This window comes from Aulostomus chinensis, chromosome 6, assembly GCF_037954235.1.
Source record: "Aulostomus chinensis isolate RoL2024-O1b breed Wild chromosome 6, RoL_Achi_v1.0, whole genome shotgun sequence".
In the NCBI taxonomy this organism is placed as follows: domain Eukaryota; kingdom Metazoa; phylum Chordata; class Actinopteri; order Syngnathiformes; family Aulostomidae; genus Aulostomus; species Aulostomus chinensis.
Window position 1 is genome coordinate 15,573,951 of NC_141325.1, and position 20,937 is coordinate 15,594,887.

Sequence of the window (20,937 nt, forward strand, 5' to 3'; positions counted from 1 at the left end):
TGATTTTCATTCTCTCCTTACACCTGGTGCTTTGCTTGTTGTTGGACTGTTTACGCTGAAGTTATTCTTGATTTCACAGGGTATCCAAGGCTCACCTGGTTTACCAGGTTCCTGTGGAAAACCTGGACCACAGGTGAGTCCTGAATAATTGTACTGGAGTTTTTAGGGTCACGGTTTTGATTTTTTTTTTTTTTTGGACATTAATGAGAAGAAAAACCTCTCCAAACATTACTACTGCTGCTATTATTTGTAGTACCCGTACTGGTACCAGAGTGTGTTTCCTGCACACCCAGATGCACACAACCTGATATAACATTCCTATCCCTGTGGAATCCAAAAATTGTGGGTCATACATGTACTGAACCTTAGGTTTTATTGAATGGCTCGTTTTTGTTTGTGTTTTTTGCAGTACGGTTTCGCGACTTCACTACTTCACAACAGAATCCCAGCAGTCAATAAATAAATAGTCTCTTCATTAGTGTAACAATACGTTAGTCTTAATGCACGTTTACAATTCATTAGTTTGTTCTTTAAATCTTCATCCTTTTCCTTTTTCAAGTCAAACTACTTTTTTTTGTCTCTTGTATGTTCCCATGTCTACAGACTGCATACCTCTACCAAAGCCAATGGAAACAGATGCTATTTTTGTTATATTAAATGTTCCCAAATGTTATCTTCCTTGGCTCATGCTACATCCCTGCATCAAGTTTTAGGAAAATCTTTGCAGTAGTTTTCATGTAATCAGCCTAATGCTGATTGCATCGCAAGAGGCCTTTTCAAAAGGACCCTCGGAGACTGGCGACCTCCATAAGGCTGATGTAAAAGGAAGAAAAATGTTGTTTTCTTCTATGTTGAACAGAACTGGCCAACATTTAAATGTTCCTGCTTTGAGGCATGTCTATTATTTATTTTTACCCCTCCACTAAGTTTTGTTAAAATTAGACAAACAAACCAACACATGTAGATGAAAATATCCCATCCTTGGTTGAGGTAATAAGATTTGATCTTGTGGAAACATGTCCCACTTTTATGCCCTCAAAGGATCCAGGAAGTCCTTAGATGTATTCAAGAATACATGTTCATGTCGTCGAGGAAAAAGGGTTTAAATCTTAATAGGCAAACAAAGAGAAAGTTCAGCCCCTTGTGTGTTAATTACCACTCTGGTTTCACTTGGTCTGAAAAATGTATGCTTATCGACCCCTCAAAGCACACGCTGCCACGGCTTTAAGACTAATCCAGCAGAGTTAACACATGGGTGCACACAAGTGTCCTTAATGTCTCGGCTACTCTCCTACCTGATAAGAGATTTCTGTGAAGACAGACATGTAATTCTATTATAGAGGCAGGTCTTTGCTTTGATGACACTTCCACTTTACTGATTAACTGTATATTTCAGGGTAAACCTGGTGAAAAGGGCCCTGATGGTTTACCTGGCCCTTTTGGCCCAGAGGTAGGACCTACCCTTACTAGCATGTGTTGATTAAAACAGTATAATTCACTGGGTGTAATTATATGAACACATGAAATGATGAAGTCCTATTGTGATGCATTTTCAAAGGGCTTTCCAGGTGACATTGGCCCACCAGGACAGAACGGCCCCGAAGGACCTAAGGTAGGCAGAGCTCCTCTGGATGAGTCCTGGTGAGAAATGACGCAGAAGTTAATTTTGTTTTTTTCACAGGGGAAGCAAGGGACAAGAGGTTTACCCGGTCCAAGAGGAACACCTGGACTTCAGGTTGGTTAACGTTACTATAATGGTTGAATTATGCATCATATATACTCATGGTAGTTTCTTGTCTTCCTCTGACCTTTCGCTTCAATTTTTCAAATCAGGGGGATGAGGGACTGTTCGGGCCAATTGGACCAGCTGGACTCGAGGTGAGGGCTGATTGGTTAAAATCCTGCAGCTCAAGACCAGTTAGACTAACAGTTATGCTGTGGAAGGCATACACACAAATCCACACACAAACACACACACACACACACACACACACACACACACACACATACACACGCTCCATACTACACACTCCAGCATCTCTGTCTAAGTTTAGCTTTGCCTTGATTTGCTACCTATTGTCTCTCATGGACCGTAAGTCCTTTGGCTGACGTTTTTCTCTATTGTTCTAAAGCTGTTTTCGCAGACGTCCAATTGGACGCTTTACAATCATATTACCAGATTGGTCGGCAAATTGCTGTCATCAAAATCTCTGTCTCTCTCCCTCAGACACACACACTTACTTGAGTCAATTTTGAGGTATTTATTTCCAGCAGAATAACCTTAAACACTGGGTTTCCATCAATATATTTTGATGCACATTTGAACGTATCACATCAGAAAAGGTTTAGGGAAATTTAGCCTTTTGAAAAAAAATTGCTCCCAATTATGCAAAAAAATTTGTAAGACCAAAAAAAGTTGAACTTCAAGAAATGTCCTTTTATCATATAAGCTCTGACGTGGCGAATCTTGAATTCCCTTTACTGAGATTCCCAAACTTTGTCTTCTTGTCCAGAGAGAATTCAACATGGCAAATATTACCCGCAATGACCGAACACTTACAGCTTGCCACACTGAAAGTGATTTCCCAAGAGCGGACGACCTCTTATTCTTCTGTTTGTAACCGCAATACGTAATGTTGCTTATACTGCCATCTTCTGACAAAAACACGCATTGCTTTGCCTTGTGTTCTCGCTCAAAACGAGTTGGTGGAAGCGCATATAATTTGCTTTTTTTTTTTTTTTTTTTTTTTAATCCCCTGACAGTCAAATGGAAACACACCACAAAATTAGCATTACCCCATCGGAGACACTGATTTTGTCTCCAGTTGCACATGCCACCTGATTTCTGTGCCCAAAAGTCCCGCTCACACACACACACACACACACACACACACACACACACACACACACACACACACACACACACACAAGCTAACAGACAATCAATCTTAATATGATTTTGTGTGATTAATGATTTCATTTAAGGATGAAAACACAACAGTTGATTATCTATAAGGACGTCTAATGAGCAGTGAAAGTTATTGACACTCGTGAAAAGTTATTAAAATGATTAAAAACACATTGAAACTTAATGAACTCATCCCTCGACTGAAGATAGAGCACAGTTGGTAAATGGGCCGTACGATACAAACTTGGGAATTACTAGACAAATGGGAAGCCTTTGAACTGTTTGCCGTATAAATAGAAACCACAGTCGCCATCATAATCCATCCCAGGCTTGGAGTCAACCCAGCCTAAACAACTGACTAGATGAATCCACTTGAAAACTCTCTAGTTTAGCAATGGCTGACTCCATCTCCCAAACGCGTAACCCACAAGTGATTTGTGAAAACAAACACAAATGACCCAATGACTTTTGTGAGTAATAAGAAGTCTTTGATGCCACAAACAGCTTTTGTTTCACGAGTCATTAAAGTTTTTTTGTTCCTGCATCAACCTTGTTGTTTTGTTTTGCCGCGCCGTCTGTCGTGGGACAGCCGGCTGTACCTTTTACAGGAGATGTGTGTTTATGAGACGAGCGTTTATTGTGCTTCGGTACACTTCTCTGTGTCATTCTTGCTTTCTGTTCAGGGCAGGCCTGGGAGGCAGGGATTCCCTGGACTTACAGGCCCAGATGGACTCAAGGTCAGATCTACCAAGCAGCACACATGGCCCCCCCCCCCCCCACACACACACACACACACACACACACACCTTCCCCACACCCCACACCCAGAACTACTGTCATATTTAACAGAACATTCTCAGTGGCTCTCTTTTATGATAATGTATCATCTGAATATGTGTAAATTAGATGTTAATTCTCTGTTACCACAGGGGAGCTGGGCCTCCAAGCACGTTCTGACTGATTCCAACTTAAAAAAAAAAAAAAAAACACTAAAGGCAGGAATACGTTTTGTGATATGCTAATTGGCTGCTCTGCTGTAGGGCGAGACGGGGATAACTGGTGAGGTCGGAAAGCTTGGCGACAGGGTAAAGGCTTTTCTCCCTCTTTCTGATGATTCCTGTTTGATGCTCACTTTGTGTCTCCCTGCATTTGTGTTTATTGGTGTTGTTGCGCCGAGCTGTGCAGCCTATTATGAAACTCACATCTTCAATGCAACTATGAGAGGTATGAGAAAATGAGACAGTGTTTCTTCTCATTCCTTTCAGGGACTGCCTGGTTTTATCGGGGCTTTTGGAGAGATGGGCATCGCCGGAGAAAAGGTTAGCGCGATCTCTGTTCATCACAATTTCTGTCTTGCTCAATTTCAGTTTCAGTCTAGTGACAATTTCTGTTTAGGTGACTGCTGGTTAGTGTTGAAAAGACATGATGAATCCATCAAATTGATCAACAGATAGAAAATTAAATCCACTGGCCAAAGAACACCTGCAAACACCCGCTTACTTTTTTTTCTGCAATAAAAAAGGAATCGAAGCAGTATTTAACAGCTCAGATCACGCTGATGTAAACAATGTGTGAAAAGGGCATTTGCAGCTCGCTTCTGCAACTTGTCATCGTCTCAGCTACAAATCCATTCGAGCAGCGTTCTAACATTGTTCATGCAGCATTGAGTTAGAAAAACAGACAAGTAATACCTGAAAAACCACCACTGCCCTCTTTTCTACTCTACTGTTTGTTTACCCTGTTTTCCAATGTGACCTACTACTAAAGGAAAAAATCTGGAAGGAAAGTTGCCTTCTTGCAATAAGAATCAAGCACGTCTACTTTTAACAACCTGACTGTACGAGGGTACATCCAGTGGAAAAAAGGTATAAGTGAACAAGTTTAAAATTTGATAAAGATTGCAGGTCATTTTTTAAACAAAATACTAACTACTAACCATTGTTAGACAAAACAAGAAATCTGAATGCAATATGGTGGACATTGACAATTTTTTTTTGATGTTTTGATACAGTTGGAGTTTCGATCATTGCTTTCACAGTGAAGCAATGTGTTTTTGTATGCAGGTTGTAAGCAAGGTTGCACTATGTGTCTGAGTCACTCATGCCTGGTATCATGCAAGTGTGTGCATTGTAATATTCATACTCCTCCCTCAATCCGTCTGGATTATCGTGTGATTAAAAGCAGGTAAATAAGTAGCGGCATGAGGCGGAGAAAATATACTGGCTTCAAAATACATGTAAATAAGCCTCATATTTGATGTGGAAGAGAATTCATTCATCACTGATGTAAGAAAAAGGAAAAAAAAAAGCTTCAATCAGAGCTCTGCTTGTGATGTTGTAATTATGTGTGCTTCTCCAGGGGGATCGTGGGAAAACAGGCGCTCCTGGGCCGCCGGGGGAACCGGGTCCGATGGTAAGGAGTAAGTCGGGACCCCGTCTCTCACACCAGGGGGCATTCTACTATTTATACAGAGGGGTGACAGACTAAAGGAATATACTGTAATAAGGTGTTGGGCCATCATGAGCCATCAGAACAGCTTCAGCATAGATTCTGCAGGTCCCAAGGGACGAACACCATTCTACCAAAAAAATATTCCCTGAGTTTTTTGATAGTCTCCCATAGCTGTTCATCCTTGTTGCAAAAGCCATAGATTATTATTCACATCATTTTCATACCCATCAATCCATTCTTCACTAATGTATTCAGTCAGGCTAGTCATTCAATTTGTCATCCACCTGTAGGTAGGCAGGGCACTGGCGTGTCGTGTGTTTGGGGAGACCAATATGAGTGTTTGAAAAATGTGCATAGTAAAAATATTCATCCTTTCTTCACTTTTGTTTTATTTATTTGATAAAAATCTATATATGTGTGTCATTTGAGTAACAGTTTTATCTTTCAGGGTCACACTGGCATACCTGGAGAGACAGGACTTCCTGGCCTGCAAGGCATCCCAGTAAGTTTACTGTTATCATCCTCATAACTTTGTGTGCAGTCAAACTACTGGGCGCTCTGTTATAAATGTGATGTATGAGGAGAAAAGAAACCGAGAGACTACAGTGGCTAGTTGGGAACTTGAAGAGACACTTAAAGGGTTTCCAAGAATTCCCCATACTGGCCAAGTAAGCACCACAAAAACACATCAAACAGTGACGACAGTTCTCTGTCGCCTCAGCAAAAATGAAAGATAAACCAATTAAATTTGACAATGTTTGATTTTCAGTTGAGGTGATTTTGCTTTTCAATGGAAAAAAAAAAACTACAAGTCAATTTTATTTCGATAAAGCCAAGTAACAACAAAAGTTATCTACAAGTACCATAGTTTTTCAAGACAGAAGGTAGCATCGGTGAGATATTTACATCGGATTTTCAAATATTACTGAAAGGATGGTCGATCGTATTGCCAACAGAGGTTTATGAGACTGATATCTTCTGTTCATAAGGGTAATCCTCACAAATGAACACTTTTATTTATTTTTTATTTCATTTCATTGCAACTTTTAGCAGTAAAGAGCTAACGTTATGCTATGGATAAACTACATGCTGACTACACTCTGACGCTCTTCTGCTTTAAGCGTGATGACTTTTCTAGTTTTGTTCAGCCACTTGTTAGCAAGCCCTGTTACAAAGACACATAAATGCCATCTGCTGTGGCTGAATTTTATGCAGCAGAACAAAACATAAAGCGAGATGTGTTAAATATGTTAACCTGATTTAAACTACTGATTAGGCTTTTAATCAAAAACCAATTCAACGCTCCCATAGACTTTGATACAACTGGTTGTTATACAACGTTAACTTACTTCCAGGTTTGGGAACTTGCTGCTCCATGGCCTTGACCGGATGGCGTGAAAGTGTGCAAGGGAGAGAGAGAAGGAGAAACAGATTCATTATGTCAACCAGAAACAGTATTTTTCTATCACTCTCTAATTCCCCGCAAAGTCGTGCAATTTTAAGTTTAGGAAAATTCTTGAAAAACTGATTTCTAACGAATGGTATTTCTAATGGGTGACACGGTGGTGCAGTGGTCAGCGCTGTTGCCTCACAGCAAGAAGGTTCCGGGTTTGAGTCCTGGCTCGGGCACTGGATCTTTCTGTGTGGAGTCTGCATGTTCTTCCTGAGCCTGCATGCACCCCACCCCCCCACCCCCCTTAAAAGGATAAGCAGAAGAAAATGGATGGATGGAAGGATGGATAGATGGTATTTCCAATGCTGCAAGGAGTCCAGTCATGTCTTTGCTGCATGGTAAAAGTAAATTTGTGTATAACAGTGCCCTGCTTGTCGGTGTAGCTATCTTCTGTCAATAAGCCATGTACAGCAATAGATCAGGGCATTCGCAGAGTGATTTTAGGCATCATGGATTATTGGCTTCTTTCATTCTTTATTACAACGTTTGTCTTTGTTGCTAGATAAGTGAGTCGATAGGTCACTGCAGGACTGAAGCTCCTGCCAGATCGTTCAGTTCAGCAGCCTCTTTTTCATAGTTTCCTCAGTGCAATAAAGCAGTGTCCATCCTGTCTGTCAGCATGCCCCGAGGACCCTACTGTACTTCCTGAATACACATCAGTGTTAAGCAGATTTTCTTTTTATGTCAACAAAAAAAAAACTGATTTCTGAGAATGAATGTATGAAAGAAACACTCTCCCAAAGCAATTCCTCCGTGCAATGTCACAACCTGCAGGGAATCCAATATTTTTTTTTCTCCCCACACACAACCAGGGGCCACCTGGTTCCAGAGGATCTTACGGCATCAGAGGACCTAAAGGCAGGAGGGTAAGTAAAATAAAGTGTAGGAAAGTAAGTCAGCAGAATTAGTGTCAGTTGCTTCTCACTGAGTCAACATAACACAAATAAGTGACCAACTGAATGAATTTCGAAGTAATTACGAAGCAGTAGCTGAAAACCACCCATTTCTGCGGCGGTTCTTGTTCTAATTACATGGAATACTTACATGAGCAACCCACAAAGGATGTACTTTAATATTTCCCATGAGTGAACACTAAATAAGGCAGGATGACTCAGGATTTTGAAGTTCTCCCAGTGATTCTTTACAATGAACCCAGTGTACAAGAATCAAATATCACAGTGTGTGATCAGAGAGGGATGCGGATATAAAGGTCTAGTGCAGAGCTAATTTTCACATGCCAACTGTTTGTCTCTAGTGTGGGATTGACTGTAGTACCAAATAAATCCAGGAGAACTACCTTCTATGCTCTACTAAACCAGGATGACAATAATGGAGATGAATTGCTCTAATTCATTGACTTAATATGCTAAACAACACATGCCCGGAGACTGAGAAAGGCCAGGTTTTCCACAACTCTTCATCAATCACAAGTTTCCCTCACTCTTTAGGGTCCGAGGGGTCCTGACGGCCCTGCAGGGGGGAAGGGGTCTATCGGAGCAAAGGTGAGTCCAAGGTCAAACAGACAAAAACCATTAAAATTACAAGGAGTTAATAAAACATACTCCTAGGCTTATGTCGATTCAAGTGTGAGGCTTTTTTGTCGATTACTTTTCATGCCTAATTTTGCCTCCAGCTTTTTAATTGCACACATCAAATCTGCACCGCTGCAGAAAGCAAGGACAAACAACGTGTTTATAATAAATCTTGAACTATTTCCAAAAAAAAAAAAAAAAAAGACGAAAAAAACCAGGAGAAGTTTTACGAGCGGCTATTTGCTCTTCCATCTTTAATTCACTATTTTTAACATCTAAAGAATCTTTAGAGGACACTGATTTGTTAAATGAAAATCCAACAAAACAGAACCTTTCATCAAAGAGGTCTAAAATATTGATGGTGCTGGCAGTGTTTGGCAGTCAGGAACATTTTAAGTCTGGAGGGATTTTCGAAAGCTCAGTTAACTGCAATGGATGTTTTTTTTATTTTTATTTTTTATTTATTTATTTATTTTTTGCAGGGCCCCGATGGTCCACCAGGAAAACTGGGTCTCCCCGGGGATGTGGTAAGGAAAAAGAGCAATCAGGGTCTTTACTTAGCGGTACTTTGCCTAAGAGTAGTGGCGGGATTATAATGGGATTAGTAACAAATCTAAGTACTTTTGGTCATGAGGCCTTTCAAACCCCCGGAGTATCAAAGGTCAATAAGGGTCATAAACTTGTTTCTTGGTGAAAAGAGGTTTCTTATGTCTCATAAAAAATGCACTGAATGACTTCTTTTTTTTTTTTACATTTAGTTTTAACTTTGCACTTGATTTTGCAGTCTATGCAAGATCGAATAGGACAATTCTTAATCTTGTAGAACTGAGCTGTGGATGATGATGACGGTGCTTTAATTCAGGCTGCGTGGTACATCGGGGGTTATCATTGAGTGCAGGCCTTTACATTTGCTTGTCTACTGTGAATAAAAGAGAGGAGATTTTTATTGGCGCTAAAGAAGAACAAAACAGTAGGAAACAGCATTTCCATGAGTGTAAATTTGTCTCGAGATGAAAATTGCATCGCCATGCAGCAATATATTCATTCAATGAACAGTGACACAAGTACAAAATCCCAATAGCAATCCGTACGGTGATTGAAACCCTAATGGCATGTCCCCTTTACGTTTTCTGCGATCAAGAACGGCTTAATGGTGTTTTAACCAAATTTGCAACATACAGGCAGTGGGACTCAAGGATGTACTAAATGACTACCGAGTATCAAAGATCGCTGTCATCTCACAAGAACACTAAAATCTCAGAACACCGTGAGGCTTTAAATCTGGTACAAGCATCCACTGGGACTAAACCATTTTGGTGGGCAAAGGTCGCTATGACAGGCGTACAATTTGAATGCAGTACTTCTAGTTTTATATTGTTTTCTATTTTCTCGTCATTCTTGCGGTTTTTCAAAGCTCTGATATTTAGTTTGCAGTTGAATGTTGGTAATGTATTTGATATTTGATTATGTTACAGGGCATATACCTTCTCATGAGGGGATGCAGGCCCCAGAGTCACACTTAAGAATACCGTTGTACAGAGTAAACATGCATCGTGTACGCGATCTGGCTAATGTTTTATTATCATTTAAGCTCGTCTCGTCACTCACTCACATCAAAATTAAATGCACGACTTGAGCCAAGCAAAAAAAAAAACCAAACAAAAAAAACCCATCTTGAGGACATGAGAAATTCTGTCAGATTCTGGTAAACCCTGCTGCTTTTGGCCAGAGGGGCCGAAAAAGTCAGCACAAAGTGAAAGTAACTGCTTCAGTCCTCAACACACACAACACCAGTAAAAAGTCAACTTGCTGTTCTCCTATAATAAAAGGACTCATTTGTCTGCTTGTGTCGTGTTGCCGCAGGGAAAGCTTGGCGAGCCCGGTGAAGCTGGCTATAAGGGATTTCCAGTAAGTGATCGGGGCAAACAGAGGTCCCATTGAGATCCCTCTTACTTTTTGTGGGGTGGAAACATTTTGAGGAACAGTAGTGGTTAAAAAGGACTCAGGCAGTGCTCTCTTACTTTAGTGTTGCCGTATTTTGCTATGATTTGTGTGCCGTAAACAATTGTGTTATTTTTAGGGTATCCAAGGACCCTCCGGACCTCCAGGGGCCAAAGGAATTGCAGGAGACATAGTGAGTTGTTATTTTCATAGGTTGGTATTTTGAGAAGAATCCCAAATACAAAGAACTTTATTGCTTTATTTTTGCTATGTAGTCTTCTGGTTCGGTTAAATGAATTCGTCAGAAGCTAATATCGCACCACCTGCTGTTAGATGAGCTGTGGTTCTTTAGTCCTTCTCCTCGTTTCATAAAATTCCTTTTTGTCACCTTTTTATTTAATGCTTCCTAGAAACCTATATCATGGTCCAAAAGTCTTGAACAACTTAATTCTCCTCCTGTGTGAGTCTCACAGACACAATTAGAGAGGTTGTGAGTTTGAGACAATTTGATTTACACCATCTCCTTCCTGGAGAGGGCCGACTGTGTCGGCAAGCCCATTTCCATCACTGACAGAAGCTCTGGCTCACTGTTTTGAAAGCTCTTTGCCCGGCAGATTAACTTGTCTCCACAAATCCACACACGTTCTGCCCAGTTCCTATTTCTTTTCGCAATTTTCTTCCTTCACTGTCACATTCGGAGGTGTTTGACCAAGATTACAAAGTACTCTTAAACTTTTTCTTTATTGAAGCCTTTCTTTGTCTCTGTAGGGACCGGCAGGGCCACCAGGAACTGTTGGGCCACTGGGGGAGATGGGTCAGAGGGTGAGGCGGATAAAACAGCTGGGCTAAGAACTGTGACTTGTAGCATTAGCATTAGCACTTGATGCTGAAGGTTGTCTGTTTTTCTGACAGGGGTTGCCAGGGAAACCTGGAGAGAGAGGACTGCCTGGTGAACCTGGAGAGAAGGTAATGTTGTTGATTGATTAATACGATAGACAGTTTGTGCTAAACATCTATCTTTAAGATATCAAACATTTTTTTTTTGACTTTTGATTGAGGATTTATGTTTCTTTAAATCGCAGGGTAGCGTCGGCCCTCCCGGCATCTTCGGGGAGCAGGGTTTGATTGGCCCCAGAGTGAGAATATTTTCTTTCTGTTCAGCCTGATTGAGTGAAAGAACATTCAATTTAACTTGACAAACCTTAAAAAATGTAGAAAAGGGAACATGTCGCTTGCAATTTAGAGTTAACTGAGTGGTAAAATGGTTTTATAGTCCAGCTGGAATGGCATTGCGAGAGTCTGTAACTGCTGTATCGTGACATATTTCTTCGAGAAACAGGATAGATAGGTGGGAAATACTGTTGGAAGGAATGCTGAAAAGTGGGCATATCCAGAACGTGTCATAACATAAAGTTAGATGAGGCATCGATGGTATACGCTGTCAGGGAGAGAGAAAGAGAGAGCGAGATAGCCCATCTTATGCTCCATCTAGTTGCTGTTGCGGTCCTTTATAAGGTACCTTGAGTTGTCACAACTTTCCTTGCCATTAACAAATTTGACTTCCTGTATTTTTGGGGAGTTTGAGGTGGTTAAGAGCTGAAGACACTGCATACCATTTTTGCTAGCAAGCGAATCAATGCAGTTACGTATACCATAGATTGATTGACAGGTGGATTTCATTATATTGTTGGTTAAAATTGGTTGTTACAGGCTTACTGCATCACATTTTGCGTAGTCGGAAGGGAAAAAAGATTAACTTTGGATACTATTAGAATGATATAGAAAATACAAATAAATTAATTTTGTGCCATTTATTTTAGCATGTATTGTTGTTAGGATGACCAGTATAACCGCGGATCTGAACTGAAAGGGTTATAAAGGACGATTTTTTTATTTTGAGCTCAACTTTAAAAAGTACGAAAACACTGTTTCCTAACAGTGAAAACACACCGCAAATATCTGAATCATTTATCTATCAGGGTGAGCAAGGCATTCACGGAGAGGCTGGTCCAAGCGGAGATGATGGAGTGAAGGTAAATATGAAAATATTTGACATCACATATATAAAGTTTTTATTATTTGTCACTTTGTTATATGTTTTTAACAAGATAAACTGACAATAAATGGAAAGACTGATGGATTCAAGACTTTGGCCAGTAATCCCATTACTATCAATAATTCCAACGTGGATTAATTGTGTCCCAAAGCCGTGCGTCTCCGAACCCACTGAACTCTCCGCTTTACTGTAGCAGCTTATTGTAATTAGAGCAAGGCGAGTATTTTTTGTGAAGTACTGGCCTTTTCTACATTTGGAGCTGCACTGTGTTGATACTTAGTGGAAACAGATAGTGGTGCAATTTCTAGAGCTCTACTGTCTGGCAAGTATTGTGACAGGAAAAAGAAGATGGAAAGCTAAAAAAGAAACCTATTCACCAGAGCCAAAGTGCTGGAATTATGGCTGACAGACCCACTTTGGCTTTGAGAGATTGGTAAAATATGAGCTCAGAGAACAGTGAGGATTAGAAGTGAGTCAACCTGAGAGTCTTTTCAGCTCTGCGCAGTACACAACATTTTCTGTTAGTCAGGAGAGTAAACTACTTGGAGGGCGTCTTGGCCACTGCAACGCGCTTGGATAGAAACAGCAGCTCGAGAGGGATTTGCTTCTTGTGCCGTTGACTGTTAAAGGAATGAAAATCAGTCCACTGTCACGGTTCATTGTCGTCCGCTTTCATGAAACGGAATTAGAAAATCAGCAAATAGTCAAAGGGATTCAGACATAATTCCAATTCTCCTTCCCAGCAGCCTGTGGTTCGATAAATACCAAACTCCTGTCGTCAGGCCATCGTTCGACTATCAAGTAATGTATCTGCAGTTGCATCAGAAAGCACTCGGTACACTAGAACTCATGAGGCTGTATCAGACAAATAAGGAGCCCTGGGGGGAGGAGCATATGGAAACTAACAAACTTGTTTACAGGAAGGAAAAAAAAGAAGCTTCTGAGAATGTGGCTCAAAACACCATCGCATGCAACATGTACATACATCGAGACGTGTAATCAGAACATAAGAAAGTTGTGCTCGTAGGTTTTTGTGGAGATGTAGGCATATAATTGTTTAGGAGAATAATCATGATGAGAATGTTGTTTGGCAAATGAAACAGTGTATAAAATAAAGCTGGGCAAAAATAACGCATTCATTTCAAAATGTACGATTCATTTTAGTCCTGCCCCCTCACCCCATTTTTTTTGGATGTAGCTTAAAAATGACTTTTAAATTCAAAAGCGCGACTTTGGAAAGACAAAACAGTCCTCACTAGAAATGATGGCTGACTTATTTTTTTCGTAGATACAATGATATTGTGATTATTTTTGACAGCTATTGTGATACGAGTCCTGATTTCATTTTTGGCCAACGCCAATCGGATTCCAGTGTGTTGAAATAAACACGATTATTGTTATTTAACAATTGAAACTGATATGATTTCATCATTGTTTTGGAACTACACAAAGGTTATAAAGCATGACTGCTTTGTTAGTCACCACTCCAAACTACTGTCTTGATACTCTACACGTGCATGTTTTTTTGGTTAGATTTTCAGTGTAAAATATTGCCTTATCACTGGCTCGTGTGACATCTCAATCAATTCTTCTTTGGCGTGCTGTACAGTAGTTACGCTACTTGGATACTCAACCCAACTGAGTTCCTATTCTCAATCTGTTTTAGGACATCTGACCAGACCTCAGTGGTGGTCATGCTGTCAAAAGTCAGCCAAGCCTCAGCAATAATAACCTCTAAACCATTCTCAGTTTGTTTACTTCAAGGTCACAGCTCTAATCCTTTCTCGCATAAATATTTTTTTCCCGGTGATTCAACAATACTTGATTTGAATGAAATTCCAGCTGCATGTGAGATAAGTATTTAATTTCTGTTTGATTTTTTTTTTTTTGTTTAGGGTGAAAAGGGGGATGCTGGTCCTGAGGGTGCTAAAGGTGAAAGGGGGGAAATCGGCCAGAAAGGAAAAGAAGGACCTCTGGGGCCTCCTGGACTGTCGGGTGTTAGGGTGTGTGTCTTTGCTGCTAATATCATTCAATTCCCATGAAAATACATCTCTTTTAGTCCACTTAACATCCTGTTCAATTTTCTGTTGAAAGGGTCAGGAGGGTAAACCCGGACAAATTGGTGAAAGAGGAAAACCGGGAGAAAAGGTTTGTCGGTGAACTTGCTGGAGGCTAAAAACCACCTCCCTTTTCCTGTCTGTCAGTTTACTCTCCCGTGTTGGAGTAGTTTTCTCTGCTGTAGAAGCAAACAATGAGCCGGGTCGGTAACCTTGAAGGAGATAATATGAAATGGTTGAATTGTCAAACTAGCCTCACAGCTGTTGATTACAGAGGGCAGCTTGTACACTACATACCTGCTTATTGACGGCCTCTCTCCAGGGGAGCAAGGGTCACCAAGGTCACCTGGGTGAGACCGGGCCAATCGGCGAGCAGGGAGAACCGGGGTTTGTTGGACTCAAGGGAGCGAGGGGAACAATTGGGCCGGTGGTAAGTCTTTCACTGAAGTACTTAAGGACTGAGACTTAATTGGGTTTTGGTGAATGAGGGTAAAATTTATATTTATTTCCCAAGGGTGCTCCAGGGAGAATGGGCCAACAAGGAGATCCAGGCATACCAGGCTATGAGGTAAACACTTGTGGTGTAATGGTGTAATGAAACTGTAACACCACACCAAGTACTTCCCATCCATCCTGTTTCAGAACACAACCATCTTTCTTTCTGAACCTCAAGAAGGCTTTGAATTTTTTTTTTTACAACACATTTGTTTTCACACCAGCTTCAGTTTCAAAAACAGCTTGAATTTCATGCAGAATTTAATCGAATTACAATATGGAGATGTAAGTGGGCGCTATGTTTGTTCAGGAGTTGATGAATCTCCTGCTGAGTCTCTCTGGCCGCTGGTTTTGTGCTGACTATTCACTCTGCAGTCATGGGAATCCCCTCTAGTACTGGTTCACAGTGTTGCAGGGTCAAATAAGTTCAATCATTGTCCCTCTCACAGTGTCTCAGGCCAGAAAACTTTGAAAAATACCACTTTATGTTTAATGTTAGTTTTGCCACCAATCTACAGGTACTACATGTTAATGGCACGTTTTGAAACCAGACCTGACCCGGTTTACATTCGCGACCAGAGTTATTGGCTATCGATGAAATAATGTTTGAGCAAGCTTCGACCCCATGCAGGTAAACAGTTTGTACGCAGAGGAGAAGACACAAAACCTATTCATGTAAAAATGCTTCATAATTCATGTAGCATTTAATGTGTTCAACAATCCAATCACGGATTCGCTCTCTCCTCACGTCTCAAGTGTTAAATCAAACCGTACAGGTCCTGCTGTCAGACAGACCGAGAGAAACAACACCACAAACATGACCTCCTTGGCTGAGGTAACAAACAGAAGAGGAAATATTGGCTTGAATATCTGCCAGCTACACCAGAAGCCCCAGAATTTTGGCTGTTGCCTGCAGAGGCTTTCATAGCCGATAGTTTTTGAGATCTTACTGACAAAGACCAGTGAAATTGATTTTGTTTCATAGCTTACGTAGCCACTAGAGGGCAGAAATTAGACACTAAATTAAGTTTGTAGTCATCATTCTTTGTTCCAGTTATATATTTTACAGGTATCAACAGTGTGTCTGTGAAAATGAAAAAAAAAACAAACCAAGCACTGGAAAGAGGAAGCGTTACGATGCATTGTTACACCGATTCATTTCATACAACAAATTTCACATTATCAAAAAACAAATATGTTGAAGGCAAACCATCGGTTTTACTGATACAATACTGAAACTGAGTAAATCAAATTGTATGTTTAAAGCCCAAAATTACAACTCAAACTACGCCTCCAGGGGCTTCACAGTGTGTACAAAATGCAATCTGTACACTCGCTGTGAGATATCAGGATAAAATGAGACGAGGAATCGTTCATTGGACATTTAAGACCACAGCACACATTTCAAACACACAATCTTTCTTCGACTAATGAATCACACTATTGTCTTCATGGCAACCAAAGAATGTCTTCACAATGAATCAGCTTCCCTACATCAGGAACATATGTCACACAGTGAGGACTGTTCGTCTTCTGTCCTAAAATGAAACAAACTCTTTTTCTTGTTGTAGGGTCACATGGGACCACAGGGCTCACTGGGACCCCCTGGGCCAAAAGGTGAAAAGGTACATTCCCAATCTCATTTGCTGTGAATCATTACAGTTCATTACTAGACATTCGGTCTGATGAAGTCTGGTCCACTGTGATGAATTCATCGCTTAAACCTGCAAGAACTCAACACCTTGATTTTACACATAAGTGGTCACTTATTTACATGTACACATGACCTATTAGAAAGCAGCATTATCATTCATTTTTCTTTTTTTCTGTCCATCTGGTGAATGTGAGTACAGTACTCACACTGGTGCTGCTCAGGTACTGTACAGGTGCGTGCTCAAAGTAATAGAATGATACTGGCTTATATCGGCCTCTCACTCATATATCGTTACCAGCATATATGATGGTGTGAAAACCTTTCTTTTTCTATGTAAAATCATCCCAAAAAAAGATTTGAGGTCAGGATTAAATACCCAATTAATGATAGAAACTGATGTCATTTTGGACAAAAAGACAAAAAATTGCAATTGTAAAATATCCTGCATCCTTTTGAGGAATCATTACAAATATGGGCCATTCTTTATTTTGTTTTGATTATATTGTCAACACCAACAATCTGGTCTAAAATCTATCTATCTATCTATCTATCTATCTATCTATCTATCTATCTATCTATCTATCTATCTATCTATCTATCTATCTATCTATCTATCTATCTATCTATCTATCTATCTATCTATCTATCTATCTATCTATCTATCCTATGAGAGCAGTCAGAGTAACCGTGTGCAGTCTAAACAATGTCTGTTTTCCACTTTTACATTTTTTAAACTAATGTGCACCACATTACTATCGATTATATCTTAATTTTTCGATATTTCGATGCATTTTTGGCCAGTTTGTTTGTGACTGATGTGAACTAAGACCCATCGCTTCAACCTTGTGTTGTCACATATGAAAAATAAGCCAAGCACCTGGACCTTTTTACTCTTTATTCTGGGATATTAAAACCATAACTTGTGTTTATTTGTCAGGAGCAGCACACCACACAACACAATACATCAAAGTGTAGCCTGTTTTTTTTGTTGTTGTAGTTGTTGTCGTTTTTTTGGCGGGCACAGGAGCCATCTGGATGTGAATATTTGTGATTTTCTCTGAAACACTGGTTCTCTAATTAAATCAATGTAATGCCATCACATGGGTTGCTGCAAAAGTGCATGATTGTCAACAGAGGTAATGCTAGTGCTAACACATAGCTGATAAAAACAGATCCGTGCAGATGTGATAATAGAATAAATGCTTCAATATACTAATTTCCCTCCATGTAAGTGTCAGTTTTTCTGGGCCTGTGGCCACTGCTAATTATTTTTTATTTTCGAATCCTGTTGTCCTCTTCACTTATTTATTTCCCCTGACACATGGGCAGCACATGACTATTAAAACCCTACACACATCTATGATGATTGTTTAATGATTCCCATAAAGACCCTTAAAAAGAGATTGGCTCCATTTATGTGAAATGGGATCATTGTGGGTTATAGCCCACGTAACGATTTACTTTTCATATAAAGCGGATGAATGTGTTTGGTTATATTCTCTCAACCAAAACAAGGATTGATTTTTTTGCACGGATCATTGGGTGTGAGGGGATGTCTATTTACGGCTGTCTTTTTTAGGGTGAACCGGGAGAAGACAGCAAGGTAGAAGGTCCCCCAGGTCCCCAAGGTGACAGAGTGAGTATCTGACATGTTCCTGATTCTTTCTGAGCTGTTTCTCATTGTCAGCCCAGAATCATTTGATGCATTTGTTATTTATTCCCATGTGAATCCAGGGTCCTCCTGGAAACAGAGGAGACAGAGGAGAGCCAGGCGACCTTGGATACCTTGTGAGTGAAATAACAAACAAATGCGATTCTTGATTATTTTTTTTTCCATTTAGTGATGCGCCGTACATTGTAATGCAGAAAATGACATTTTCTAGGGTCAAATAGGTGCCGATGGAGAAAGAGGTGAAGCTGGAGGCCTGGGGATTCCTGTAAGTACCGAATTTATCTGATGCAACATTTATGGGTTGTTCTCCTTTTAAGACCTGATCCATGTAAGTTTAGGTGTTTCTTATTGATTTTTTTTTTTTGGAGAATATTTCATGAACAGTTGGCCAAAGGCAAGTCAATTTACACAAATGCCAAAGGTCTAATCTGTTATTTTGTTTTGTTTTTATCGGCTGTTTCTATCTGCACAGAAAAATAGCAGAGAAAAAAGATTTATGTTGACAATGACAATTTCAGGAAGTTTTCTAGAAACCTTCAGGTCGCTTACAAAAATGCAACTGGTGATTTTTTTTTTTTTTTTTAAGTTAACACTTGTCACGCTTGAGGGAGATTATGAAAGATAATTAGAAATCACTTTGATTCTAATCAAATCATTTCAGGGACATCCCGGGCCAAAGGGACAACCAGGGCTGAAAGGATCCAAAGGTGATCAAGTAAGGACATAAATCAAAGCAGCACGAGTGTTTCTTTTCTTGTTGTTTTTACATTTTCTCTCTATAGTATTTCATGCAGTATGTTGGGACTGTATTTCCTGTCATGCACCCATGTTAGAGCTCTGGAACATGAACTGTTTGTGCTCCAGGGTCAGAAAGGAAAATCAGGTCTGAGAGGGGCACCTGGAACCAAAGGACCACCAGTGAGTTGGATAGATTTTTATCCTTAATAGTTCACATGTTATTGCTTAATTGTAATGGCATTTTTAAGGTTTTTTTTTTTTAATATATTTTATTTTTTTTTATTTGTAAGGCTCCGGAGGGTCCTCCTGGTCCACGGGGCGTTGTGGGCAGGGAGGGTTTTGAGGGGTTACCTGGAATGGATGGACTTCCTGGTAAAGATGGAAGTAAAGGAGTGAAGGTGAGGACACGTTCAGTGGTGCAGATTTTGCTCTGAGACATAAATTTCAGCTTTGATTATTGTCCAATAATCCCATTCTTGTGTTTATAGGGGGAGCAAGGAGATGATGGAGAGTTGGGCTTGCCTGGCAAACTTGGGCAGCGAGGTAATACTGGTGAGACAGGACTTCCTGGTGCTCAAGGATTCTTTGGACCAAAGGTGAATCTGAAGGAAGTGAATACAGTTGCTTGAGTGTAGAATTCTATGCTTTCTCCGTGTTCTCCTTTCAGATACATGTATTATTTTTCTTTATACAGCCAATCAAAGTGAGCTTGAGCAGTGAAGTCGGTGTTCTGTAGGCAGAGCAGACGGTCGCACTGAGCCAGACAGACCTTGATCAACAACCCACATTCACTTTCTTGCTACAGTCTGCTTCTTATCTAATTGAATTATTGCATAACACGTCTTATTCTGTACCTTAGCTTGCTGAAAGAACTATGAAAAACAAATATTAATTGGGAAAAGTAAAACATAACTATGAACAAAACTTACTGCAGTTAAATCAGTTCAGCTGTACCCTTTTCCACTAGTGGAGTATAAGTAGTTTTACTCAAGTACTGTACTAAATAAAATGTCCTGGTAACTTTTTATATTTTTGGAGATATTTTCCCTTCATTCCACTACCTTTAAAAGGACATATTCCACTTTTTTACTCCATTACATTCATCTGAACCCATTAGTTACTTTAAAGAGGAAGGTTTTTTTTCCACAGAAAACATGATAAAGATTTTATACTTTGAAATTTGAAGCTGCACAGCTGGAACATACACTCCTTGAACATGACATTTATAAGTCAAATGACTCCACATGACCAAACACCCCCAAGCACTGGAATACACAAACATCATATAGATTGTGTACTTGTATGGATTTATAGAATGTATTGTTGTTAGAATTGTGAATCTACTTTTGGCATCTACTTTCACTATTTATTCTGGGAATTTCAATTCAATTAACGAACTGGGAAAATCCCATACCGTTACAACACTACATACATTTATTGGTCACACCTAAAAGGGCCCCGTGATGCGATCGCGACACCTGAGTGGCAGACACGCTCATTTCAACATCATGCCAACAAACACCGTAAACACACTCATCACCTTTCACCATCGCTGTTAAAAGATTAAAGCCAGCCATCCCTTATTTTATCTACTGCTACTCAAGGCACTGCCCAGTAATGCTAATGTTATGCTAAGTAGCTGCTAGCCACCACACAGGCTCATGGCGGAAGAGCCACACAATGTGACATACCAGGGAAAAAACAGAAAGACAAACTCAAACACTGGCAATAGGAAATTAGTAAATTGTCTATTTTTTGTAGTTTTACCTACATTAAAAAAAAAAAACCTGCCTATTTTGGTTTCAAATTGTTAGACTCCATACCGCTGCTACGAACACATTGTTTGCACAAGTTCATCTGCTTTGTCTCCTGCCGGCCTGCTGGTACCAGTTGCTGTCCATCAAGCAAACATCAATATTAAGTGAAAACTTTGACTAATTTTCAGAGCTGCGTCCTCTGGTACCATAATTCTACCTTAAT

General features: G+C 40.0%; 1 protein-coding gene across 1 annotated transcript in view; it reads left to right on the forward strand.

The window, feature by feature from the left end:
* The window catches only part of col27a1b (collagen, type XXVII, alpha 1b), a 72,433-nt gene that overhangs the window by 43,843 nt on the left and 7,653 nt on the right, over positions 1 to 20,937 (forward strand). Inside the window, exons 18-48 of the mRNA XM_086206788.1 lie at positions 80 to 133; positions 1,397 to 1,450; positions 1,559 to 1,612; positions 1,682 to 1,735; positions 1,834 to 1,878; positions 3,592 to 3,645; positions 3,949 to 3,993; positions 4,174 to 4,227; positions 5,267 to 5,320; positions 5,808 to 5,861; positions 7,625 to 7,678; positions 8,261 to 8,314; positions 8,827 to 8,871; positions 10,208 to 10,252; positions 10,425 to 10,478; positions 11,054 to 11,107; positions 11,198 to 11,251; positions 11,368 to 11,421; positions 12,265 to 12,318; positions 14,237 to 14,344; positions 14,436 to 14,489; positions 14,721 to 14,828; positions 14,913 to 14,966; positions 16,465 to 16,518; positions 18,127 to 18,183; positions 18,282 to 18,335; positions 18,431 to 18,484; positions 18,881 to 18,934; positions 19,084 to 19,137; positions 19,248 to 19,355; positions 19,446 to 19,553. Of these exons, the coding sequence (XP_086062914.1) occupies positions 80 to 133; positions 1,397 to 1,450; positions 1,559 to 1,612; positions 1,682 to 1,735; positions 1,834 to 1,878; positions 3,592 to 3,645; positions 3,949 to 3,993; positions 4,174 to 4,227; positions 5,267 to 5,320; positions 5,808 to 5,861; positions 7,625 to 7,678; positions 8,261 to 8,314; positions 8,827 to 8,871; positions 10,208 to 10,252; positions 10,425 to 10,478; positions 11,054 to 11,107; positions 11,198 to 11,251; positions 11,368 to 11,421; positions 12,265 to 12,318; positions 14,237 to 14,344; positions 14,436 to 14,489; positions 14,721 to 14,828; positions 14,913 to 14,966; positions 16,465 to 16,518; positions 18,127 to 18,183; positions 18,282 to 18,335; positions 18,431 to 18,484; positions 18,881 to 18,934; positions 19,084 to 19,137; positions 19,248 to 19,355; positions 19,446 to 19,553 (1,857 nt within the window). The remainder of the gene's footprint in view (positions 1 to 79; positions 134 to 1,396; positions 1,451 to 1,558; positions 1,613 to 1,681; positions 1,736 to 1,833; positions 1,879 to 3,591; positions 3,646 to 3,948; positions 3,994 to 4,173; positions 4,228 to 5,266; positions 5,321 to 5,807; positions 5,862 to 7,624; positions 7,679 to 8,260; positions 8,315 to 8,826; positions 8,872 to 10,207; positions 10,253 to 10,424; positions 10,479 to 11,053; positions 11,108 to 11,197; positions 11,252 to 11,367; positions 11,422 to 12,264; positions 12,319 to 14,236; positions 14,345 to 14,435; positions 14,490 to 14,720; positions 14,829 to 14,912; positions 14,967 to 16,464; positions 16,519 to 18,126; positions 18,184 to 18,281; positions 18,336 to 18,430; positions 18,485 to 18,880; positions 18,935 to 19,083; positions 19,138 to 19,247; positions 19,356 to 19,445; positions 19,554 to 20,937) is intronic.